The sequence below is a fragment of the Dendrobates tinctorius genome, unplaced genomic scaffold, assembly GCF_039654945.1.
Source record: "Dendrobates tinctorius isolate UK_male_01 unplaced genomic scaffold, ASM3965494v1 ptg000022l, whole genome shotgun sequence".
Taxonomy (NCBI): Eukaryota; Metazoa; Chordata; class Amphibia; order Anura; family Dendrobatidae; genus Dendrobates; species Dendrobates tinctorius.
The window spans coordinates 9701161-9728952 of record NW_027361690.1 but is presented as its reverse complement, the minus strand read 5'-3'; the positions used below and the strand labels follow the sequence as shown (position 1 = coordinate 9728952).

The window sequence follows — 27792 nt, the reverse complement described above, 5'->3', positions numbered from 1 at the left end:
CACCAGTCTGGGAAGACTGAATCTGCAATAGGCAAGCAGCTTAGTGTGATGAAATCAACTATGGGAGCAATAGTAAGAAAATAGAAGACATACAAGACCACTGATAATCTCCCTCAATCTGGGGCTCCACGCAAGATCTCACCCTGTGGGGTAAAAATGATCACAACAACGGTGAGCAAAAATCCCAGAACCACACAGGGGGACCTAGTGAATGACCTGCATAGAGCTGGAACCACTGTAACAAAGGCTACCATCAGTAACGCACTACACCGCCAAGGACTCAGATCCTGCAGTGCCAGACGTGTCCCCCTGCTTAAGCCAGAACATGATATATCATATAGATCATGTCACTAATAAGCAACATCTAGATCAAAAATGTTGCATAGGCAAAAATTACAATCTAAACTATTTTATTTCCAACTGTAAAAAAATAACAAACATGACAAATATAAAAGGGTTTGCCTCAAAACAAATAACACATAAACAGGAAGAATGGCTACAGCAGTGGGATAGTTAGTTGCATATACAATTAGCCCTATTTAGCATACACAGATGCTTGTCAAACATACATATCCAGATTGTACAGGTACGTCTGTATTACAGACAATAATTCAAAATTTTGCATAAAATCTTAATAGCCTTGAACACATTAGTGAGAGGGAGGGATAATCCTTTCCTGTCTCACACAATAAAATCTTTTACTAAGGTCCTGTAAATAGTGACCATTTTATAAGTAAATAATATGGTATGTAGAGATGGCCAGACTTCAGCAAAACCAGACCAATAATCATTAAAGTGCTTGTGCAAAGATTTATTTATTGCTTTGATAAAATATCACTGCCATTTCCTAATAGACAATTCAGTCCATATGCCCTATTACTCATTAAGGACTGCAGCTTATATACAGGGATATAACATATCTGTGCTCAATGGCATATACAGTACAGTTTGTATAACATCAGTTATCAAAAAGTAGTGCGATTTAAGTAGACACATATCTTGCTAACAGTGCAGAGTAAGAAATAAGGCAAGGTACATATTACCTAAGTCCATGTTGCTCGTAGCGTGTACGCCTAGTGGCATGCCGTCTCCCCGTACTCCGACGCGTGTTTCACCCATGCTTCTTCCTGGGGGCATTAAGCCAGTACATGTCTGTGCCTGTCTGAAGTTTGCTAGAGAGCATTTGGATTATCCAGAAGAGTATTGGGAGAATGTCATATGGTCTGATGAAACCAAAGTAGAACTGTTTGGTAGAAACAAACTTGTCGTGTTTGGAGGAGACAGAATGCTGAGTTGCATCCAAAGAACATCATACCTACTGCGAAGCATGGGGGTGCAACTTCATGCTTTAGGGCTGTTTCTCTGCAAAGGGACCAGAACGACTGATCCGTGTACATGAAAGAATGAATGGGGCCATGTATTGTGAGATTTTGAGTACAAACCTCCTTCCATCAGCAACGGCATTGAAGATGAAATGTGGATGGGTCTTTCAGCATGATAATGATCCCATATTCACTCACATATAGCAGAGGAATGCACCAAGGTGTGAAGGTAGGGGAATAAACAAAACCAGAGAAGGATAAGGAATTACCACACATACAAACAAGGCAACAGTCACTAATAACTCAACTCTCCTCATATGTACTACTCTCCCTCCATTAGCCATGCAGCATATGCTAGCTCTGACAAGGATTTGTAACAGAGCCCAGATTATAAAGGGGAAGGGAGTGACTAACGGAAGTCAGCTGTGAGTATAGGGATTTCCAACATGGCCGATTAACCCATGTTCTTCCAGAAGAAATAAACATATTTAAAATGAAGAAGTGTTTCTTCTTAGCGCCGGAGTAGGAGCAATCAGATGCTGTGGTCTTCTGGCTCCACACTGTCGCGTTAACTCCGTGTTAAAGTGACTGTATGATCACTGATGCACTGCTATGTATAGCTAAAATCACAATCTCCTATGAATGCCAGCTAAACTCTGGCTTTCACAGGAGTATTGTCGTGACAAGCATGAAGGTTTTCAGCAAAACCCTGATTGTCACGGTAACCCATTGGCGCCCTGTGATCGTGTAACGGGCGCCCAGATGGGCGTGTTGAAATACGCTCCACCATGTAGGCACATGTTAAATCCTACCATCTGAGATTAACAGTGAGATTTAACAGGTTAACAGCTGCAGGCTGAGCAGTAGAAAAAATTTAACTGCCCATGATGGCATAAGCCATCATCAGCCGGAGAAGATATAAGCTCGGCATGCAAGGACAAAGGCAGGGACACGGCATATGACCGACACGCATGTCATATGTCATGTTAATGAGCTATCTGTGACATTATGGCTGATAGTATTGAGGTGGCGGCTGGCCTTGTCTGATATACACAGAGCAGCCTAGTCCGATGTACACGACACTTGTTATCTAATAAATATAATAAATTCACATAACATAATACATTTCCTGTATCATTATTACATATTTTATTGCCACTTTATGGCATCTATCATCCGGATACTTTTATATTACACCTGGCTGGTCATGTAGACATGTGGGCTAGGAGGAATAGGAGGCTCTGGTCCTCCCATTTGGTAATTGTGGGGTACATAGCCTGAAGCACCCCGAGGTCACAAATGTCTCACCTCCTCTGGGGATGGGTGATATATTGAAAATCCTTTAAAGGGAGTTTCAAGTACTTTTATATTGACCAGAACAGGTCATCAATATAAGATTGGTTGGGGCAACACTCAGCAGTCATACTGATTAACTGTTATCACCTCCGCCGATGGTTGGATATAACCAATAAACAGACGTCACAGCTCCGCTCACTGGTTAGCGGCGGCTTCTGGTACTACAGATTAGCCCCTACTGAAATGAACACGGGCTGATCTGCAGTTCTCAGTATCGACCACTAAACAGTACAGAGGTGCTATGTTCTACTATGGTTACATCAGGCTGCTGCCAGAGGTAAGAACAGCTAATCAGTGGGATCGGATCCCAATGATTTTATATTGATGAACTAACCTAAATAAAGCTTATCAATGGGAAAGTACCCAAAAAACCTTTTATGTACGAAAAATAAAAACATTCTATTCTTTCCTCAGGAGCCATGTAACCCATGGTCCCAGCGAAACCGGTGACTGCTTGGTCTTGTTCTCAATTGCAAGACCGTAATCCGTGATCTTAACATGGCCCGTATTAGCCACCAGGATGTTCTCAGGCTTTAGGTCTCTGTAAGAAAAATAAAATAAAGCAAGTTTTCTTCTTATATCTGTGGTGAATGATGTCATACTTTCCTCTTCTGAGATGACCCCCTTACTATATGCCCTAACTGTATCACTGTAGGGTTTACTGTATTATATGTGACAGCCACTCATCTGCAGCTTCCTGACAGTGATACCAGACAGGGTGACTAGACCCCAGATACAGGGCATCAGTCTGCAGGTCTCCAGGGTGGGGGGACTGAGTGCAGCTAAGCTTTAAGGCCTAATGCACATGACTGTATTTTTGGTCCGAGTACAAGACATCAGATAGCACTTGGGCCTATGTTACTCTAAGAGGCAGTGGACATGTCCGATTCTCTTAGATGAGAGAATATACATATGCTGTGGGGACCCCGACCTTACCCTGACTAGGCTACCTGTGGATGACACTTTTAGAATGGTGGAACTGGATCCCACACACCAGTTTGGCAGCATAGAATCTGACAGAGAGAAAATTAATAAATCATAATAGTCATTAGAAGCATTATTCTATATTATTCTGCTTATAGGACCATTTTCTATCATTACTCTCAGCATTGTCAGTTACTTCAGCTTCTGAAGAGACTGTTGTAAAGGATTTCCACATTCAGAAATAGAGAGAATCTCAGGACCGGTCATGTCAGGAGTGGAAGTAACACTAGGACCTACAGTATCTCACTGCCCATTTATATACAGCATAATCTCGACTCAGAAGAAAAGTGTCCAGTCACTCTATGTGACTGCCAGTCGTGACGGTGTAAAAGCGCACACTGTCAGTACTGAAGTCTGGAGAATGTATGTATGCAAATTACATGGTGTGAGTATATGCCAACTATACTGCATGTCTCTCAATTCTCTTCTATTGAGAGAAGCTGGGTGAGACCAGTCAGCACGTGGCCACAAGTGTGCAAATTGTACGCGTGATCACAGGATCGCCCACCTCATGCACCTCATAGTCATCCATAAAGGTTAATGCACAGTTTATAATCATTCATGTAGTATAATACAAAGCCCATAGTCATCCATAAAGTATAATGCACAGCCCATAGTCATTCATGTAGAATAATACAAAGTCCATAGTCACCATAAAGTATAATGCACAGCCCATAGTCCTTCATGCGATATAATTCATAACCCATAGTCATCCATATAGTATAATGCAACTTATAGTCATCCATAAAGTATAATGCACCTCATAGTCATCCATAAAGTATAATGCACCTCATAGTCATCCATAAAGTATAATGCACCTCATAGTCATCCATAAAGTATAATGCACAGCCCATAGTCATCCATGTAGTATAATGTGAAGCCCATAGTCATCCATAAAGTATAACGCACATCCCATAGTCATCCATAAAGTATGATACACAGCCTATAGTCATCCATAAAGTATGATACACAGCCTATAGTCATCCATAAAGTATGATACACAGCCTATAGTCATCCATAAAGTATGATACACAGCCCACAGTCATCCATAAAGCATGATACACAGCCCATAGTCATCCATAAAGTATGATGCACAGCCGATAGTTCTCCACATAGTAGTATGGCCAGTGATTTTAAAAATAAATAAATCCTCACCTACCGTCGCTTCTCCACCAATTGGCGCCCTCTTTGGAAGCCGGCAGCTGACTTCAGTGTGCGACAGGGGCGCACAACGTCACTGTTATGCACCCCCGGTCATGTGCATGCCGACGTCAGCTACTGGCCTCTGATTGGCTGTCAGCATGTTTTGCTCTGGGTCCATGCAGTGCAATACACTTCAACTGGACGTGGGTCGGAGAATGCGCATCCAGTTAAAGTTTCTGTTGGTGTCAGTGTGCCCCTGACACAGGACTTTTGGACTCTGCAGTTATGGAGTCAGCAGAACTCTGGTGATTTTTGTCCACCATGCATCAGCACTTGGAACACCACTCTTTAATTTTACGTGGTCTGCTCTTCATGGCTGAATTGCTGTGAATCTTAACCGCATCCACTTTTCAATAATATCACACACATATGATTGTGGAATAATTGCAATTACAATGTTGACCTCCTATTACAGGACCAGACTTGAATTATCCATTCATTCACAAAAACGCCGACTGCATAACTATGGGCTGGATTTCATACACCTGTAGCCATGGGACTGAAGGAAAACCCTGAATTCAATGATTTATAGCTGTGTCCAAATAATGTATATACGAGTATTTATATACAGTATGTTAGATTATCATAGACTTCTCTTTTTTTAAATCTTTAGATATTATTAATAAAGTGTTTATCACACTTAGGGTTAATAATGGCAGATGAAATACAGTGATTGACTGATGTGTAAAAATCGGCTAAGAACGGAGTGGTAGTGGTGGACATTAGGACCCAGCGCTTTCATCAGCAGCATAGCTGAGCTCAACATGCCTTCCAGACACTGGTGGACTAAGCGTGCACATATACCGTATTATGGAGACCTCCCCTCCTTTATTGCTGGCACCAGGGATTTTATGTGCCAGTCACTGGAGGAGGCTATGACCATAACGCATGCAGCCTTACAAGGTTGGTGACACACTCACTCCTTCACGTTTTATTGCTGATGTTTAGGAATACAGGGACCACTTACATAGTGACATGCATTTGTACATGGCACGGGTTACATGGTGGTTCGTTCCTACAGATAGCTGTGATCTCACTTATACTATAGTGATAGAATACACCAGCCGCCCATCAGATGACAGATGGAGTGATGCAGAATGAGGGGATAGCACTTATGTTATCATACATCTGCCACAACCGCTCATATGTTTAAAGGGAACATACAAGTCCACCATGTACGAGAGTGTGTCTTCAATAACCAATCACAGGTCTCCGGGCTCCAATCAGAAGAGGTTTTACATCACAGGCAATAGTAAAGGGTGCAATGTCCCGCATAGCCGCATTGGTGGTGCCAGACTGCTGTCATTCAGGTGACGCACACTGGAGCCCTGATTCCTGATTTACAAGCTGCAGGGATATAGCAGAGCACATCCCATTCATAGCAGGATGCGATCTGCTGATGAACAATAGTAGACAGCTACAGCACATCTAGTATCTCTGCTCAGCAGCGGTGGCGAGCTCCCCAGCCCTCTCCCTTGTTTAGTCCCAGGACTGATTCAGCAGCACCACACCGGTGGGCAGCTCTGATCTGGGCACTACAGTCTGGATTCAGCACCACAGCAGCGGACAGCTTTTATATGGGAAGAACTGCCTAGATTCAGCACCACAGCAGCGGACAGCTTTTATATGGGAAGAACTGCCTAGATTCAGCACCACAGCAGCGTACACCTTTTATATGGGAAGAACTGCCTAGATTCAGCACCACAGCAGCGGACAGCTTTTATATGGGAAGAACTGCCTAGATTCAGAACCATAGCTGTGGACAGCTTGTCATCTGGACATTATAATCAAATATTGGTTCAAGAACTCAACATTGGAGGGTAGTGCCATCCAGATTCAGCACCACGTTAGTGGACAGCTCAGGTGCCTCTAGCCACAACAGTTTCAGCACTTCTGCCTAGGACAGCTCCAGCATCTTCACCTCTACCTTGAAGAACCTGCCCTTCTCCTCTCCCCTTCGTGATATCATCAGTTATAAGCCAATGCACTGGTTATTGACACAAGAATAAGTCGGCGACCAAATCCAAGTATACAGCAGGATTGGACAAGTGTATTCGTATTGGTGGGAAATGGCTCTTCAGCCTGTCCTTTCCTTCTGTGCCCTTATCGGAGTGATATGTTTTGTTCATGGATTTCCTAAACCAGAAAGTAGCCAAGGTAAATCGACTTCTTAAATATGCAATTATTACTATAATTTAGCATCGCTTACATAGTGTTTATGGGCCAGATGTTCGATAGCAATTATAAACCAGATCCTGTGTGCTAGAAATGTCTATCGCCCTCTAGAAAGACATAAGACAGAATGTATATGGAGAGAAGGCAGCTGACATGTTCTCTGTAATCCAACGATTAAAGTAATCCAACTAAATCCATGTTCACGAATCCACTCTTAAAGGAATAAAGCACCTTTATTGAAGAAAGCAGTCTTAGAAATGTCCAGCTGCACATTTAGGATTATTCTTCTATAGCTTATGTTCAGTAATTATTCCTGAATTTCTGCATATTAAATGTACCTATATGAACTTGGTGATGAGCTAATTGTAATATTTCTGCCTCTTTATCCCTTCTAGACAAGGCTTTGCATAACAGAGAATTAAGTGTAGAGAGACCGCTGGAAGAACAGGCAAGTTTCCAAACATTTATATGGTTTACTGCATTTTGTGCGGAGAATTTATACAAATCATTTCCAATCAGATGAGTTGTGTTTAGTGGGTTGCTGATAATTATTTAATATGATCTAATGTACATGTTAGCCAAATTACCATAATTATTATACAACCTAGATCGAATCTAAAGCAGATGGACTAATATGTCGTTCAGCAGAATCACAGGCTAGACTACTATTGCCCTTCTGTGGGATACAGCAATATCCTTGCAAACCACACTTGGATTTAGAAGCATAAATGTTTTGGATAGGGGGGATTTATTACAGTGTGTCAGTGCGTCAGCTCCATGCAGCTGTATTGTGGACGATGGAACTATGAACTCTGCAGACTGGGCTAATGTTTTTCATTATTGCTCCTTAGATTGCCGAAGCAGATACAGTAAGCAGAGGAGCAAGTAAAGGTAACATCTAGTAACCACAGGCATTCATTGCTACTAACAGTGAGAAGCAACAGTAAAAGCTACAATTTCTCCTGTTTTTCCATCCTGTAGATAAAGTAAAAAATGATTCCCTTGTGGATGACTTAAGCTTCTTGATGTCAGTAGCGGAGAAAGAAAAAAACGACAAAAGAAGTGGTTGGACGAAGAGCACAGGCGGTGACCACAAGACCTCCACGGATGAGGCAGACTCGACAAAAAGCTTAAAGCCAGTGGAGTATTTTGATTCCACCAAAAGTGGATTGGATGATAAATATGAAGGTATTTGATAATCATCATAGCCATGTTGTATTAGAAATAAGTGATAAAATACTCAGCCAAACTTTATATAGTACTGTAAATCTTTGAATTTGGTTTAGGACTTCAGTTTCTCAAAAAACCAACATTGCACCGTAAAAGCAGAACCCTAGACAGGCTGCAGATCACAATCACCACACATATAGCACATACATCTCATGACAGAGCATCACAAAATCATACTTTGTTTTCCTTATTTGAATTAAAAGATGGTAACCTTGCTCAACTCTGTAGTTCATGATTAATCTATCCACTTTATTAGTGGAAGCAGGTGTCATGTACATGAGGAAGCCAGCAAAAGTGATCTTCTCCTAGGACACCGGTGGGATGACCACATTAGTGCAGTCTGTGACTCAGAATGGTATTGATTGTATGAATAAAATGGTTGGCGGTTAATGATTAATCCTCTTTGCCTCGGCTCTGATACTTCAGTTACCGGAAATCTCTTCATTTGCTAGAATAGCCATGTGTTTAGAGTGGTCCAGTGATAAAAGAAATCTGTCAGTGGTGCTGAAATGGTAAACAATTGGAAAATGATCTTGCTCTCTTTTTAATAATATTGTTATTATGTAGTAAGAATAAAAATTAAACTACCATATCAAACGACAAAAAGAAAAATGTTACCATCATACTCCATGAATTAATACAGTAGTTGTACACATAATAGAGATGATCACTTTTGGGTGCATTTCCCCTTAAGGATTCATTGATGTAAATAACATATAATTTATCTATATACACTGTGTTCCAAATTATTATGCAAATTGGATTTAAGTGTCATAAAGATGTAATTTTGTGTTTTTCAAATAAACTCATAGATGCTATTGTGTATCAGGGCTCTTTGGATCACTGAAATCAATCTCAAACGCCTGTGATAATTAGTTTACCAGGTGAGCCCAATTAAAGGAAAACTACTTAAGAATGATGTTCCACATTATTAAGCAAGGCACAGGTTTCAAGGAATTTAGGAAAGAAAAATGATCTCTCTGCTGCTGAAAAGCATCAAATAGTGCAATGCCTTGGTCAAGAGATGAAAACATTAGATATTTCCTGAAAACTTAAACGTGATCATCGTACTGTTAAGAGATTTGTGGTTGATTCTGAGCACAGACATGTTTGTGCTGATAAAGGCAGAATGAGGAAGGTTTCTGCCAGGCAAGTTCATCAGATTAAGAGAGCAGCCGCTAAAAAGCCATTACAAACCAGCAAACAGATATTTAAAGTTGCTGGTGCCTCTGGAGTCCCTCGAACCTCTAGGTGTAGGATCCTTCAAAGGCATGCTGTGGTGCATAAACCTACTATTCAGCCACCCCTAAACAGTGTTCACAAGCAGAAATGGTAGCAGTGGGCCCAGACATAAATGAAGACTAATTTTCATACAGTCTTGTTTACTGATGAGTGTCTGGCAACCCTGGATGGTCCAGATGGATGGAGTAGTGGATGGTTGGTGGATGGCCACTATGTCCCAACAAGGCTGCGACGTCAGCAAGGAGGTGGAGGAGTCATGTTTTGGGCCGGAATCATGGAGAAACAGCTGGTAGGGCTCTTTAAGGTTCCTGAAGGTGTGAAAATGACCTCTGCAAAGTATATAGAGTTTCTGACTGACAGCTGTCTTCCATGGTATAAAAAGCAGAAATGTGCCTTCAGGAGCAAAATCTTCTTCATGCATGACACTGCACCATCTCATGCTGCAAAGAATACCTCTGAGTCATTGACTGCTATGGGCATAAAAGGAGATAAACTCATGGTTTGGCACCATCTTTCCCTGACCTCAACCCTATAGAGAACCTTTGGAGTATCATCAAACAAAAGATCTATGATGGTGGAAGGCAGTTCACATCAAAACAGCAGCTCTGGGAGGCTATTCTGACTTCATGCAAAGAAATACAAGCAGAAACTCTCCAAAAACTCACAAGTTCAATGGATGCAAGAATTGTGAAGGTGATATCAAAGAAGGGTTCCTATGTTTACATGTAACTTGGCCTGTTAGGATGTTTTGGAGTTAAATAGCTTTTTTGTTCGGTGAATGTGACCTCCTAATGCTGCAAATTCCACAAATGAGCATTTTCAGTTCTTTAAAACATATCAAATTTTTAGAAATTCTACTGTGCATAATAATTTGGAACAGTGCAATTTGAGTTTTTAGTCATTTTGGAGATTATACTGTTATCATTGGGAGGTTTCTTCAATAAAATTCGATGTATACTCTAACGGGTGATGACTTTTATTAGACTGACTGTCATTTGTACCGACTATTTAGGAAAATCAGAGAAAAATATAATTTGCATAATAATTTGGAACACAGTGTATAAAGCTGAGTGTATGTATGTGTATATGTATGTATCAAGCCCCACCCACTCCACAGGGCCCTGCCCACTCCGCATAGCCACAGAGAAAGAGCCCCTGGTCCGGCATACCCGACAACAGTTGTGACACACAGCTTGGCCATACATACATTTCACACACAGCTCTGCTGCAGGGACCCTCTGATCCCATGTATACAGGGTTATTATACTTCCTCCAGTGATGTGATACAACACCCTGCTTGAGCTGACACTTCTACTCCAGCACCAGCACAGCCCTGCGTCTGACTCCTCCTCCCAAGCTGCCCAGGATCCCGCATCTACCAAGATTTCAGCCAGGGAAGAGAGTAATAGGAGTTAACGGGAATAACCTGAGAGCAGAAAAGGGCCACTGCTGGCATGGAGGGAAAGGGGCAGTGCTGGCATGGAGGGGACAGGGCAGTGCTGGCATGGAGGGGATGGAGCAGTGCTGTCTGCTCGGTGATACTGCCCGCCACTGTGTGCATATAAAAGCTGTGCTGCAGAAAAATGCTGTGTATAAAGGAGGAGCGTGAGATGCAGGAGGAGGCTGTGTAAAAAGAAGGAGCATGAGGTGCAGGAGGAATAAGACCCCTTAACTGCCGTCATTATTTGTAATAACTAACCACAGTTAGTTACTATGCCCTGGCAACACCGGGCTCTCCAGCTAGTACCCTATAAATACTAAATTGAGAGGTATTAGGTCTAGAAGTTAACCCCCCCCCAAATAGTATTCAATTTATTTAATATGTAATTTATCCATCAGTAGCAGGTACCATTAAATCACACTGCATCAATCTACACAATGCCATTGACATAAATCATATAATTAATCACTGCTCAGCTAATTATATACTTGAAGATACATCAAAGCATGTAAGTTGTAAAAAAGAGTAAAGTGCTATTGCCTGAACAAAATCTAAATAGCTAAGCAATATCTAGAATACTTACATTATAGACATTGTGGGGATGTGACTCACTAAGGTGCAGCGGGAGACAATCAGGAGACCGGTTCTTCCACAGTTCATGAGGTTTATTTCGGTCATAAACCATAAAACAGCGTATCACCAAAAATAGCCTCTAGCTTAGGCAAACAAAACATAAACCTTCGTGGTTGCAGACTCAGACCGCGAGTCTCAGCACATGCTGGGAGGTGTAGTCCTCCCCACATACAGCTCTCTGGTTCAGGAGCAGGTCACATTATAAGGCTGTAGCCACACCCACGTTCCCAGCAGCTGACTGGTCACATGACTGTGACCTCACCACAGGTCCTTCAAACAAAGACAAGAACAATATCTGGTATGCTTTACTTCTGCCTTACATTATGGAGATAAGCCATTTATGAGACACATATCTCCCATCAATTACACGACCCTTAGCCCTGCCACATACCTCCCCCCTCTGCCTAAAGCCGTGGGGCTTGGCACTTTCACCTACCAGGCAAGGGATTCTGGAGAGGGCATCGGCATTCCCATGTAGCTTCCCGGCCCTATGCTCTACATGGAAGCTGAAGTCTTGTAGGGCTAAGAACCAGCGGGTGACCCTAGCATTCTTGCCCTTGGTTTCCCTCATCCACCTGAGTGGGGCATGGTCGGATATTAACCTAAACTTCCGTCCCACCAGGTAGTACCGTAATGTGTCCACTGCCCATTTTATGGCCAAACACTCCTTCTCTACAACTGAGTAATTTCTCTCACAAGAAGTCAACTTCCTACTCAAGTAGAGAACAGGATGCTCCTCTCCACGTATCTCTTGGGAAAGGACAGCTCCTACCCCGACATCTGAGGCATCTGTCTGGAGGACGAATTCACGTTTAAAGTCTGGGGCCACCAAAATGGGCTGCTTACAAAGAGCTCCCTTCATTTCTTGGAAGGCTGACTCTGCTTCTTCGGACCAGCTGACCATCACTGACTTTGTCCCTTTAAGCAGATCAGTTAGAGGTGCAGCCATTGTGGCGAAGTTTGGGATAAACCTCCTGTAATATCCCACAATCCCCAGGAAGGCTTTAACTTGCTTCTTTGAGAGAGGTTTTGGCCATGTTTGAATTGCCTCCACTTTATTGATTTGGGGTTTGATCTCGCCACGCCCCACTACATATCCGAGGTACTTGGCTTCTTCTCTCCCCAAGGCACACTTCTTCGGGTTTATTGTAAACCCCGCCTCTCTTAGAGCGTCAAACACTGCTTGGACCTTTTCCAGGTGAGTCTCCCAGTCCGGGGTAAAGATGACGATATCATCCAGGTATGCGGCAGCGTATAGCTTATGAGGTGCAAGGATTCTATCCATCGCCCTCTGGAAGGTTGCTGGAGCTCCCTGTAGGCCAAACGGCATCCGGACATACTGGAAGCACCCGTCTGGTGTGGAGAATGCCGTCTTCTCCTTGGCTTCCTGTGCCATGGGGATCTGCCAATATCCCTTGGTCAGATCCAAAGTGGTTATGTACCTGGCAGGTCCAAGTCTCTCGATGAGCTCATCAACGCGTGGCATGGGATAAGCGTCGAACTTGGAGACCTCATTCAGCTTCCGGTAATCGTTGCAGAACCTCCATTCACCATCAGGTTTTGGGACCAGGACAATCGGGCTCGACCAGCCGCTCTTGGATTCCTCAATGACCCCGAGCTTCAACATACGCTGCACCTCCTTGGAGATTACCTCTCGCCGGGCCTCAGGAATACAATATGGTTTCACGTTCACCCGCACATGTGGCTCGGTCAGAATTTCGTGCTCCACCACCTTCGTGCACCCCGGCAACTCTGAGAACAGGTCGCGGTTTTTCTGGAGTAACTCCCGGCACTGCTGCTTCTGGGCCTTCGATAGAGTCTCCGCTATGGTAACGGCTCCAACCTCCCCTTCTAGGTTGCCCAGCAAGCACGGAGTTACCGCTGGCTCTCTATCTTGCCACGGCTTGATAAGGTTAACATGGTAAACCTGGTATGGCTTCCGTCTTCCGGGTTGGTGGATCTTGTAGTTTACATCTCCCAGTTTCTCCACCACCTCATATGGCCCTTGCCACTTGGCCAAGAACTTACTTTCCACCGTCGGGATTAGCACGAGAACTCGGTCTCCCGGATTGAACTGCCTCACTCTGGCTGACCGGATGTAGACCCTGGCCTGAGCCTCTTGTGCCTGGCGGAGATGTTCTTTAACAATGGGCATCACCTTCGCAACCCTCTGCTGCATCATTGCCACATGCTCAATGACGCTTCTGTGGGGCGTGACTTCGGCTTCCCAGGTTTCCTTGGCTATATCTAGGAGACCTCGCGGATGCCGGCCGTACAGAAGCTCGAAGGGGGAGAACCCCGTGGAGGCCTGGGGAACTTCACGGATAGAAAACAGTAAATACGGTAAGAGACAATCCCAGTCTCTACCATCTTCCTCTATGACTTTTCTCAGCATGCTCTTCAGGGTCTTGTTAAACCTCTCAACAAGGCCATCTGACTGCGGATGGTACACTGAAGTCCTCAGCTGGGAAATTTGCAAGACTCTGCACAATTCCCTCATCACCTTGCTCATAAAAGGTGTCCCCTGGTCGGTCAGGATCTCCTTCGGCAAACCCGTCCGGGAAAACACATGGACCAGCTCACGGGCTATACTCTTCGCAGAGGAGTTTCTCAGGGGAATGGCCTCAGGATAGCGTGTGGCATAGTCCAGGATGACTAATATATACTGATGGCCCCGAGCTGATTTAACTAAGGGACCGACCAAGTCCATGGCAATTCTCGCAAATGGCACCTCAACAATGGGCAGTGGCACAAGAGGGTTCCAAAAATGAGATGTGGGGGCAGTTAACTGACATGTCGGGCAGGACCTGCAATAGTTTACTATTTCCCGGTGACACCCAGGCCAATAGAACCTCTGTACAATCCGTTCCTGGGTTTTTTCCACCCCCAGGTGTCCCCCCAAGATGTGTGAATGGGCCATGTCCAACACTTTTCGTCTATAGGGGCCTGGTAATATTAACTGCTCTGCCACCTCCTCCCTTATTTTCGTGACCCGGTACAACAATTCCCCACTCAACATAAAATGGGGAAACCTTGTGTCTGCTCCTGGCTCTTGTGCAACCCCATTAATGACGGTGACATTGTTAAAGGCTTCCCTTAGTGTGGGGTCCCTATGTTGGGCCGTCCCAATATTCTCCCCGGCCACCCCTAACTCCGGGATGTCAGGTACAGGGGACCCTTCCTCTTCATCCCCAACAAGGACACATAAAGGAAACTCGTCTGCCTCTGGTTGTGGCGATACCTCAGTGGGGTGGATTGGTTCCCTGCTCTTGCTAGCACACTCAGAACCCATCCCCCACAGATCCCAAAACAGACAGAAATCCCGGCCAATAATTATGGGATGCAACAAGTCTCGAACAACGCCAACTTCATGCGACTCGGTGCCATGCGCCGTTTCAATCTTCACCCTAGCCATAGGGTAGTCCTTTGCATCGCCATGTATGCACCGAACACCAATCTTTTTACCCGGGAGTATGTTTAGAGGAAAACTGGCCCTCACAAGGGTCACCAAGCTCCCGGAGTCCAGAAGCGCCATTACTGCTCGACCGTTCACCTTCACGGGACACGCTTGTGGCCCCTTGTTAGGTAGCGAGTTCACACTGCAAGCTGGATATGCGTAGTATGAACTACGGCGTCCCATGCTGCAGTCCATCTGCTCGGTGGTCTGGGGACAACGGGCCGCTATATGTCCTGGCCCATGACACTTCCAGCAAATAACACCCGAGGGGACCTTGGGCACCGCCTCCCCCGCCCCTTTTGACCTTGGACGCACCACCCCTTTTTGTGACTCCGCCCCCTGCTGGGACCCCCAATATGGAATGGGCTGCTTCCCCAAGGAACCTTCCATTCCCTGGTATCTCTCGACCAGCCCAACCAGTTCATCAGCATTTTGGGGATCACCCTGGGCAACCCAAGTCTGTAGAGGTCTCGGCAGAGAATGCAAAAACCGATCCATCACAACTCGCTCTACCATCTGTGCAGGGGAAGCCGACTCTGGCTGCAGCCATTTCTGGACCAGGTGCAACAGGTCAAACATTTGGGAGCGCGGGGGTTTGTCCCGGTGATAGGCCCAGCGATGAACTCGCTGTGCCCTGGTAGTCATTGTTACCCCCAAGCGTGCGAGAATTTCCGCTTTTAATTTGGGATACTCTCTGGCATCTTGTACCGTCAGGTCAAAGTACGCCTTCTGGGGCTCCCCCGTTAGGTAAGGGGCCAGTACCTCCGCCAACCGCTCTGGCGGAAGTTTTTTCCTCTCAGCCACCCTCTCAAACACCGTCAGGAAGGCCTCCACATCATCCTCAGGGGTCATTTTTTGTAATGCGCGTCTTACCGCCTTCTCGACGTCGGTGGCATCAGCCCGACCTGGGGTTGGGGCGCTCGTCCTGCCCTCCTGGATGGCGGTTGCCAGAAGCTGCATCTGCTGCCGTTGTTCCTGCTGGCTCTGCTGGAACTGCTGCCGCTGCTCCTGATGGCTTTGCTGGATCTGCTGTAACAACAGCTTGTTGGTTTCCTGCTGCAGTGCCTGGGACTGGACCAGGTGTTTCATGAGGTCCTCCATTATTTCAGGCAATGCTTGTTGCCCCGCTGCAAACTTCACCCAGGACATGCAGCAACTGTCTCAAGTCTCTGCTGGGACCGCTGCCCGCACGTGTACCACCAATTGTGGGGATGTGACTCACTAAGGTGCAGCGGGAGACAATCAGGAGACCGGTTCTTCCACAGTTCATGAGGTTTATTTCGGTCATAAACCATAAAACAGCGTATCACCAAAAATAGCCTCTAGCTTAGGCAAACAAAACATAAACCTTCGTGGTTGCAGACTCAGACCGCGAGTCTCAGCACATGCTGGGAGGTGTAGTCCTCCCCACATACAGCTCTCTGGTTCAGGAGCAGGTCACATTATAAGGCTGTAGCCACACCCACGTTCCCAGCAGCTGACTGGTCACATGACTGTGACCTCACCACAGGTCCCTCAAACAAAGACAATAACAATATCTGGTACGCTTTACTTCTGCCTTACATTATGGAGATAAGCCATTTATGAGACACATATCTCCCATCAATTACACGACCCTTAGCCCTGCCACAACATATATTACATAACGCATTTTCCTAAATGACATCTTGTAATGAAAATTCTTATTGTATAAGGAAAGGCCCCAATTCATCGTTGCATTTGCTCCTGTGTTTTGTCTGTTTTGCGCTTTTTTTTTGTTGCTTAATCCCAATTCATAATTTTTTTTGCTTTTTTGAAGTCTATTTTATATGTGCTCATTTTTTTTGCTTGTTTTCTATTTTGTGGACAGAGTCTATCAATTACAGATGTTTTCACCTTATTCATCGATAGCAACTTTTTAAAAAGTCACAAAATTTGGCACAACTCCACTCCAGTCCCCTTTTGATGCCAGTATTTTGGTGCATTTTTACATCATGTTGCTGAATGTATGACTTTTGAAACCAAAAAGTGTCAAAAACAGTTCAAGGTTGAAAAAAGGATAATTTTTGACTTGTCAAATGCCAAATTCATGAATAATGTGCGCTATTTTGGAGACTTTAGCAACAAAAATTAGTACTAATGACAGAAAACAAAAAAGGAAAGTGACCAAAAAAACACAGCAAATGATGAATTGGGACCAAAGTTTCACGGATATATACTTTCTAAATAAGATGAATTTTAGATGGAAGGATTGAATAAGCTAATGAGACGTCTTTTAGTATAAATCATACTGTAGATTTATTGCTTTTTATGACTACCCCATTAAAAATTTAATAGCACACAGATTTTTCCCTGTTTAGGTTACTATTTTCTGAATGAAAATGAATGCCTGATTTAGTCATGGGGGCGCTGAGTTTAAGCTCTCATCATTAATGAAGGAGACATTAAGAAATGACATAATTAGATGGCTGAAAGTAGGTCAGAAATTATTTATTCTTTTAGATGATCCTGATGGGCTTCACCAATTAGATGGGACTCCACTAACCGCAGAAGACATCGTGCAGAAGATTGCTATGAGAATATATGAAGAGAATGACAGAGGAGTATTTGACAAGATTGTTTCCAAGCTCCTAAACCTTGGTCTGGTAGGTGAAGACTTTTTATACCTACAGATTATCAGTTAACCAGTTATTCCCTGCAGGAAATATTTGAACATTTCCTTGTAATTTACTCAGAAGTCACCCAGAAGGAAAATTAATATTAGCCTGGTCATAGATGTTTGGCACGGAGGCAGTAACCCATTTTGGCATTGTGCTTTGTGATGTAAAGTATTCATGCAGCTGCTCAGCCATTAAAACCCATTACATGAAAGTCCTGATGCAGAATTTGTGTTCTGATATTATTGAGAACCTGTCACCAGTTTTTCCCAATATAAAGTACAGCCCGCACCCCTATGACCTGTTTTACAGCATTTTAGTATGCTGTATGTATGTTTCCAATTCCCTATGCAAGCCACAAAACAGACCTTTTATTATACTCACCTATGGCTCGATCCAGACCCATGGGCGTCTCTGGTCTTGATCCAGCACCTCCTCTCTTCCTTCAATAGCTGTCCTCCTTCTCTGCTTCATGTGGATGACGTGTCCTACATCATCCATACAGTGTCCTCCATCATGCTCCTGCAAAGGCTTTCTACCCTGCTAAGGGCAGAGCACAGCACTGTAGTGAGCGTACGCCGGCTTCACCTATGGGTCATTGATGGTCTTTGTCCTTTCCCGGCACATGCGCATTACAGTACTTTGCTCTGCATTCGTCAAGGCGGACAGAAGTGTGGCTGCGCAGGAGCACAATGGAGGACACTGTATGGATGATGTAGGACGCATCATCCACATGAAGCAGGGAAGGAGGATGGCAATTGTAAGAAGAGAGGCGGTGCGGGATCAAGACCAGAGGTGCCCATCAGGCCAGATCTGTGAGTATAATAACAGGTCCTTTTTGCACAATGCAGAGTGGATTGGGTATATATATATATATATATATATATATATACAGTATATACAGTATATATTGTAACAGGGTCACTGGCACAGTGTATGAGGGGAGATATGTGTCACTGCACATCTTGGCGTCAGTGGTATGAAACCAGGATATTTTTCCACCAGCACACTAAATGTTAGGAGGGTTAAAGTAAGCTGCACACATGGGCTGGTTTTATGTGAGCACTCATAGAGTGGGTGGGAGAGTGCTCACCATACCTCTTCCTGCAGCTGACACCACCAGGTGTACTAGCAGGATCTGCAGTGATGTCACAATCATGTGATCATCACATGGTCCTGATTAAATACCTGAACATTGGAGATAGACTCTGTGGTGTCTTGGGAGAGGAAGTACTCCCACTTAACTCCAAGGGGGAGCAGAGGATATTGCCTGGTGCCTGCAGGTTGAGACCTGCAGAGGAAAGGACTCTGTTACCCATTATTTGTTTTGTTTTTTCCCTTAAGCCAGAAAGGCTCTCTTGTGTTTTGTGAACCCTGCCTTGGTGTATGCTGACTCCAATAAACCAGCAGGTGCGTCACCACCAAAGTGTTCCTGTGTCTACCTGAAGAAGCAGATAAGCGTGCTAACCCCTCACAATATATTATATATACACTGCTCAAAAAAATAAAGGGAACACTTAAACAACAGAATATAACTCCAAGTAAATCAAACTTCTGTGAAATCAAACTGTCCACTTAGGAAGCAACACTGATTGACAATCAATTTCACATGCTGTTGTGCAAATGGAATAGACAACAGATGGAAATTATTGGCAGTTATGAAGACACCCTCAATAAAGGAGTGGTTCTGCAGGTGGGGACCACAGACCACATATCAGTACCAATGCTTTCTGGCTGATGTTTTGGTCACTTTTGAATGTTGGTTGTGCTTTCACACTCGTGGTAGCATGAGACGGACTCTACAACCCACACAAGTGGCTCAGGTAGTGCAGCTCATCCAGGATGGCACATCAATGCGAGTTGTGGCAAGAAGGTTTGCTATGTCTGTCAGCGTAGTATCCAGAGGCTGGAGGCGCTACCAGGAGATAGGCCAGTACACCAGGAGAAGTGGAGGGGGCCGTAGGAGGACAACAACCCAGCTTTGTGCAAGGAGGAACAGGAGGAGCACTGCCAGAGCCTTGCAAAATGACCTCAAGCAGGCCACAAATGTGCATGTGCCTGCACAAACGGTTAGAAACCGATTCCATGAGGATGGTCTGTGTCAGGATTCGTACCGGGGTCTAGTCTGGGTTCCACAGCAAGTTTCGCTGCCTTACTGGCTGTGCCACACACCCAGTCGGAATATTCAGTTTCTGATCAACTAGTTCTTTTTCGTTCATCATTCTTCCCCGTTCTGGTGATTGGCTGCTTCACTGTTTCCTGTTCGTATGTCCCGCCTTCTTCCTATTTAGCACTCCTCAGGGCTTTCACTCCTTGCCGGTGATTCTTTTGTGGTACGGATTCCTGCCTTCTCCACTGCGCTGCCCGGTACAACCTCTGACAGCCTCCCGGTCTCTCTTTCGTCTGAGTACCTCTGGACTCTAGCTTTCCGCTTTGTCTTTGCTGAAGGTTTAGTACTGTTTGGTGTGTTAGTTTTGGGTTTCGTGGATTAACCCTTCAGGTTTGTTCTCTCTTTAGTATCACTCTTGTAGTCCTCCTTGCTGCTGCTTGTGTCCCTTAGGTTGTCCAGCATTAATTCCACCCTCGGTTTACCCTCACTGTAGCTCCCTGCACTTACGCCTAGGAAGGGACCGCCGCCCAGTTGTCGCCCACCGGCTAGGGTGGGGCCGGCAAGTAGGTAGGGTCAGCGGGGGGGTGGAGCTCAGTGGCACCTTCCTTCCCCGCCGTGTGGTGGAATCATAACATAATCACCGGCCACCCAAATGGACGCTATGACCTCCTTAGTCAATCAGATGCAGGGTCTTGCTCAGCTGGTGCAAGATCTTGCTGCGCAGGTCCAGCGTCAGGAGCAAATTCAAGCAGCTGCCGTGGCAGGGACAACTAATTCTGAGCCTAGAGTTAACTTACCCGAGCCATTTTTCGGAGATAGAAGCCAATTTGTTTCTTTTAGAGAAAATTGTAAATTATATTTTCAATTACGACCTCTTTCTTCTGGTCCTCCAGCTCAAAGAGTCCGTATCATAATCTCTCGCTTACGGGAGGGGCCCCAAGAGTGGGCCTTCTCTCTGCCGCCAGATTCAAATCTCCGTGTTTCAGTAGACGACTTCTTTCAAGCCTTAGGGAATATTTATGATGAGCCTGACCAAGTAGCTCTGGCCGAGGCAAATCTCACCTCCCTGTTCCAGGGTGATCAGGAGGTAGAGATTTATTGCACCCAGTTTCGTAGATGGAGCTTAGCTACCCGTTGGAATGATCCCGCCCTACGGAATCAATTTCAGCGGGGCCTTTCTCCAGCCCTAAAGGATGAACTGGTACATTACACCCTGCCCCAGTCTCTAGAGGAGCTGATGGCCTTAATGGTCAGAATTGATCGCAGGTTAAGGGCGAGGAGATCGGAGCAGGCAGCAGCGCAGGTTTCCGTTTTCTCTAGGGTCACTCCGACTGTTCCGAGTCTGCCAGCTGCCGAACCCATGGAAGTGGGAGCCATGCAAACTACCACAGAACCTAGTCCTTGCCGTCCGCGCCACGCACTTGGAACCTGTTTTTACTGCGGGGATCCTCGGCACTGGATAAAGGATTGCCCGCGGCGCCCTTGCACTTCACAAGAATCTTCTCGGAATACACCACCTAGGCCCGTGGGTGGACAGGTAATTCCTTTAAGTTCTAAGAGACTCTTAGTGCCAATTTCTATCGCTTTCTCCTCCTCTAAGGGAGAAGGAGTGGCCATGATTGATTCAGGGGCTACTGCTAATTTTATGTGTTATGAGTTTGCTGTCTCTTTGGGTATTTCTTTAATTCCACTCGCTCACCCCACTAAATTAGTTGGTATTGATAACACCCCACTAGCTAATGGGGAGATTAGTCTCTGTACTCCATTACTATCATTTCAGGTTGGTGTACTGCATGTGGAACAACTGTCATTTTTGGTTATGCATGACCTCCCAACTAGTGTCATACTGGGGCTCCCATGGCTCCAGCTCCATAATCCCAACATTAACTGGGTTTCTGGTGAATTAGAGAAGTGGGGTGCAGATTGTTCACAGAAATGCCTGTTAACACACGTTTGTGGTATCGTCTCCGTACAAGCTTCTCTTCAGAGTCTTTTGGGCCAATTCGCAGATGTCTTTTCTATGAAGGAGTCTGAGCGGTTGCCACCTCGTCGCTCTTATGACTGTACTATCAATTTGGTTCCCAATTGTAAATTCCCTAAGGGACGCTTATACAATTTATCTCCTCCTGAAAGAGAAGCTTTACGTAAGTATGTACAAGAGGCTCTAAGAAAGGGGCATATTCGTCCGTCCACCTCACCCCTGGCCGCAGGTTTCTTTTTTGTCAGTAAAAAGGATGGAGGACTCAGGCCGTGTGTAGATTACTGAGGTCTTAATGAGATAACTGTCCGTAACCAATATCCACTACCGTTGATTCCGGACCTGTTTAACCAGGTTCAGGGGGCTCGATGGTTCTCGAAGTTGGACCTGAGAGGGGCGTATAATCTCATTCGTGTAAAGGCTGGCGACGAGTGGAAGACCGCCTTCAATACCCCCGAGGGCCACTTCGAGTGTCTGGTTATGCCCTTTGGGCTGTGCAATGCTCCGGCGATTTTTCAAAATTTCACCAATGATATTTTCCAACATGCTATTGGCCGCTATGTAATTGTCTATCTGGATGATATTTTGGTGTTCTCTCCTGACTGGGACTCACATTTGAATCATGTAAGGGATGTTCTCCAGGTACTCCGCAATAACCAACTTTTCGCCAAGCAAGAAAAGTGTATTTTCGGGGTCCAAACTCTATCTTTTTTGGGTCATATTTTGACACCCCAGGCCATCACAATGGAGCCGGAGAAGGTAAAAGCGGTTCTTAATTGGGCTCGTCCTGCATCTTTGAAAGCTCTTCAAAGATTTCTGGGGTTTGCCAACTTTTACCGCAAGTTTATAAAAAACTTCTCTATTGTGGTGAAACCTCTCACAGATCTTACTGTGAAAGGTTCCGACTTGGTAAACTGGAGTAAGGATGCAGTGGACGCCTTCACGTTTCTTAAGGAGAGCTTTGCCACTGCTCCTGTTCTTACCCAGCCCGATCAGGAGAGACCCTTTGTTGTTGAGGTTGACGCCTCAGAAGCGGGGGTGGGGGCAGTACTTTCACAGGGGACTTCGTCTTTGACTCATTTGAAACCCTGTGCATTCTTCTCAAAGAAGTTTTCCCCAGCGGAAAAAAACTATGATATTGGGAACAGGGAACTGCTCGCTATAAAGTTGGCCTTTGAGGAATGGCGGCATTTCCTGGAGGGGGCCAAACATCCTGTTACTGTCTTCACCGACCATAAGAATCTTGAATATCTCAAAACGGCCAAACGGCTAAATCCAAGACAGGCAAGGTGGGCGTTGTTCTTTTCACGTTTTAATTTTGTGATTTCTTTCAGACCCGGCTGCAAAAACGCCAGAGCAGATGCGCTATCTAGAAGCTTCTTGCCTGAACAACCGTCAAACATCCCACCTGTTCCCATTTTACCTGAGAAAGTGTTTTTGGCTGCTAATACCTCTGATTTGTTTGCTGAAGTTAAACAATTTCAACATTTGTCTCCGACCGGCTCTCCTGATAATAAATGGTTCGTTCCCTGTCATTTGCGTTTGAGACTGCTGAATGAATACCACAACTCTCCTCTTTCAGGTCACCCTGGTATTTCGGGTACTATGGAGTCAATCTCCAGAAATTTTTGGTGGCCGACTTTACGCCGGGATGCCACTGCCTATGTCAAGGCGTGTGACATTTGTGCCCGGTCTAAGGTTAACCGCTCACGGCCTTTGGGAGAACTATGTCCTCTACCTGTTCCCTCCAAGCCATGGACCCATCTGTCCATGGACTTTGTTACTGATTTACCTCCCTCCCTGGGAATGACTACCTTGTGGGTTGTGGTAGATCGTTTTAGTAAGATGGCGCACTTTATTCCTTTACCCAAATTACCATCCGCCAAGCAATTGGTCCCCTTGTTTCTAAATCATGTGGTGCGGCTGCATGGAATTCCTTCTAATATTGTCTCAGATAGGGGTACCCAATTTGTCTCCAAATTCTGGAGAGCTTTCTGTAGTAAAATTGGCGTTTCCCTTGCTTTCTCATCGGCCTTTCACCCGGAGACCAATGGGCAGACAGAACGGGCCAATCCAGCCCTTGAACAATTCTTACGTTGCTATGTGGCTGATAAGCAAGAGACCTGGGCATCTTTTATTGCCTTGGCAGAGTTTGCCATAAATAATAGGGTGAACTCTTCCACAGAGATGTCTCCCTTCTTCTGCAACATGGGATTTCACCCTAAATCCAGCTCTTTCTCTGGGGACCCCTCGGACAGTCCTGAGCTAGAAATTGTTTCCTCTGATCTGCTGTCGGTTTGGGAGCAGGTCCAAAGCAACATCAAAAAGGCTCATGAGTCACAGTGCCGCTTTGCTAATAGGAAGCGGAGGAGAAGTCCTTCCTTTGAAGTTGGGCAGAAAGTGTGGCTTTCTACTAAAAATCTGAAACTGAGAGTCCCCTCTGGTAAACTGGCTCCCCGGTACATTGGGCCCTTTAAAATATCTCAGATAATCAACTCTGTTTCTGTCAAATTGGACCTCCCCCAGGCGATGAGAGTGCATAGGGTATTCCATGTTTCTCTCCTAAAACCTTATGTACCTCCAGTTTGTCCTGCTGACACACCTCCTGCTCCTGTTGTTGTACTTGGTCACCCCGAGTTTGAGGTAAGAAAGATCTTGGACTCCAGGAAAGTTCGTGGGGTCCTGCAGTACCTGGTGGACTGGAAGGGGTATGGCCCTGAGGAGAGGTCGTGGGTGTCTCATTCCGAGGTTCATGCCCCCAGGTTGTGTAGGAGGTTCCATGTCGATTTTCCTGAGAAGCCTTCCCCGGGTGAGGGTCCGGAGGCCCCTCATAAAGGAGGGGGTAATGTCAGGATTCGTACCGGGGTCTAGTCTGGGTTCCACAGCAAGTTTCGCTGCCTTACTGGCTGTGCCACACAGCCAGTCGGAATATTCAGTTTCTGATCAACTAGTTCTTTTTCGTTCATCATTCTTCCCCGTTCTGGTGATTGGCTGCTTCACTGTTTCCTGTTCGTATGTCCCGCCTTCTTCCTATTTAGCACTCCTCAGGGCTTTCACTCCTTGCCGGTGATTCTTTTGTGGTACGGATTCCTGCCTTCTCCACTGCGCTGCCCGGTACAACCTCTGACAGCCTCCCGGTCTCTCTTTCGTCTGAGTACCTCTGGACTCTAGCTTTCCGCTTTGTCTTTTCTGAAGGTTTAGTACTGTTTGGTGTGTTAGTTTTGGGTTTCGTGGATTAACCCTTCAGGTTCGTTCTCTCTTTAGTATCACTCTTGTAGTCCTCCTTGCTGCTGCTTGTCTCCCTTAGGTTGTCCAGCATTAATTCCACCCTCGGTTTACCCTCACTGTAGCTCCCTGCACTTACGCCTAGGAAGGGACCGCCGCCCAGTTGTCGCCCACCGGCTAGGGTGGGACCGGCAAGTAGGTAGGGTCAGCGGGGGGTGGAGCTCAGTGGCACCTTCCTTCCCCGCCGTGTGGTGGAATCATAACAGTCTGAGTGCCCAACGTCCACAGATAGGGGTTGTGCTCACAGCCCAACACCGTGGCATTTGCCACAGAACACCAGGATTGGCAAATTCGTCACTGGCGCCCTGTGCTCTTCACAGATGAAAGCAGGTTCACACTGAGCACATGTGACAGACGTGACAGAGTCTGGAGATGCCGTGGAGAGCGATCTGCTGCCTGCAACATCCTTCAACATGACCGGTTTGGCAATGGGTCAGTAATGGTGTGGGGTGGCATTTCTTTGTAGTGCTGCACAGTCTTCCATGAGCTTGCCAGAGGTAGCCTGACTGCCATTAGGTACCGAGATGAGATCCTCAGAACTCTTGTGAGACCATATGCTGGTGCAGTTGGCCCTCGGTTCCTCCTAATGCAGGACAATGCCAGACCTCATGTGGCTGGAGTGTGTCAGCAGTTCCTGCAAGATGAAGGCATTGAAGCTATGGACTGGCCCACCTGTTCCCCAGACCTGAATCCGATTGAGCACATCTGGGACATCATGTTTTGCTCCATCCACCACAGATTGTCCAGGAGTTGGCGTATGCTTTAGTCCAGGTCTGGGAGGAGATCCCTCAGGAGACCATCCGCCGCCTCATCAGGAGCATGCCCAGGCGTTGTAAGGAGGTCATACAGGCACGTGGAGGCTACACACAATACTGAGCCTCATTTTGACTTGTTTTAAGGACATTATATTCCACTTTAATTTTGTGTGTGACTCCAAATCCAGGCCTCCATTGGTTAATAAATTTGATTTCCATTGATGATTTTTGTGTGATTTTGTTGTCAGCACATTCAACTTTGTACAGAACAAAATATTCAATGAGAATATTTCATTCATTCATATCTAAGATGAGTTATTTGAGTGTTCCCTTTATTTTGAGCAGTGTATATACAGTATGTATACTGTATATAGGATACTACAGTAGAATGCTGTAACAGAGGTCTCATAACGTGCTGGCCCTACTTTATATTGGGAAAGCTTGGTGCCAAGTTCCCTTTAATGCAAGAGGTTTGGACTCTGCAATTCCTGGAGACCCATGTCTGTCACGTTGGTGGTTCTCAATGCTTCCACCTTTTAATAATACCACTCACAGGACATCGTGGAATATGTTGGAGGGAAGAAATTTCACAAACTGACGTGTTACAAAGGTGGCGTTGTATTAGAGTATCACTCTCAAATTCAGTGAGCTCTTTCGAATGAGCCATTCTTTCGCAATTGTTTTCAAATTCAGACTGCATGGCGATGTGCTTGATTTTATATTCCTGTGGAAATGAGACTGAGTCCAGGGTCACACTTGCAAGTGCAATGCGAGAAACTCGCGCGAGTCTCTCACCTCAATACCCGGCACTGCTGCCAGTGGTTCGGACCAGAGCGCTCAGCTGCATAGAAGAAATACATGCAGCCGCACACACCGGTCCTGAGTGTCGGCGGCAGTGCCAGGTATTGAGGTGAGAGACTCGTGCGAGTTTCTCGCATTTCACTCGCAAGTGTGACCCCCGGCCTGAATGATAAACCTGAATCCAATCATTGAGGTGCTTCTCAGTACTTATGTCCTTGTAGTGTATTTAGGTATTAGAAAGTTATCCCATATGCATAGGACATCTGACTGATCGCTAGGGATCATCCACTGGGACCCCCAGTGATGCTGAGAATCTTGAAGAAGAAAATGATCTCATTGATTCCTTCATTTTCTCTGAAATGTGATCGCAGACTGGAAATTATTGTTAGATTTGTCGTTAGCAAAAAGGAATAAAGAATATTTTGTTATAAATAAATAAATAGATAAAAACTGTATACTGTAAGTATTTAAAAGTCAGGGAAATTGATGTTAATAATTCATCACTTACAAAATAGTACAAATCCAGCTTAAACTACAGACTAAAGATATTATAAGTAGCAAGAAAATTCCAAACCAGCTTGAACACGTCTTAGAGAGCTCTGTAGACAATAAATTAGGAATTTAGACGCCAGCAGGCTTAATAAATCAATTCGACCAGCACAAGAGAGATTATGAAGCCAATGCTTCTCCCAATATGCAGGACATGACCTGGATGACTAACGCTCAGGAAGGGAAAACATTGGCAGACGCTTTATTGATGAGGTCCGCCATCTTCATTCTGATATTACCTGCAATTTCACCAACTCATGTTTGCAATAAAACTGTTATATGTAATACATATCATTTTATGGAAGCATCAAGGAAGCATTACACATTCTCCTTGGTGTTCCAATACACTCATGCTGTAATCTTATGCTTCTGTACAGAGGGAAACAGCTGTATTGATTTAATACAATGTCAAAGTTGATACCTCTGAGAAAATGTTCCTCCACAGGATTTATTTCACTTCTTAAAGGAAATCAGTCAGCAAGTTTTTGCTGTGTAATCTGGCAGCATCATCTTGTAGGGACTGAGACACTGATTCCAGTGATGTATCACTTATTTTACTGGGTGCAGCAGTTATGATAGAATCACAGTTTTTTCTGCTGCAGATCTAGCAGAGCTCTGAGCCGTGTATAGCCCCC

At 45.2% G+C, this 27792-nt stretch overlaps 1 protein-coding gene across 2 annotated transcripts in view; it reads left to right on the top strand.

Annotated features, from left to right (window-relative positions):
- The first annotated feature begins 5617 nt into the window (after positions 1–5617).
- Positions 5618–27792, top strand: part of SCG3 (secretogranin III) — a 99395-nt gene continuing 77220 nt past the window's right edge. The window contains exons 1-5 of one of the 2 annotated variants that reach the window (XM_073568429.1): positions 5618–5768; positions 7436–7488; positions 7892–7931; positions 8022–8228; positions 17525–17667. In XM_073568429.1, coding sequence (XP_073424530.1) covers positions 5630–5768; positions 7436–7488; positions 7892–7931; positions 8022–8228; positions 17525–17667 — 582 coding nt within the window. In that variant the 5' untranslated portion in view covers positions 5618–5629. Of the gene's footprint in view, positions 5769–6168; positions 7023–7435; positions 7489–7891; positions 7932–8021; positions 8229–17524; positions 17668–27792 lie in introns of those variants that run through there. The other variant, XM_073568430.1, reaches the window with a different exon arrangement.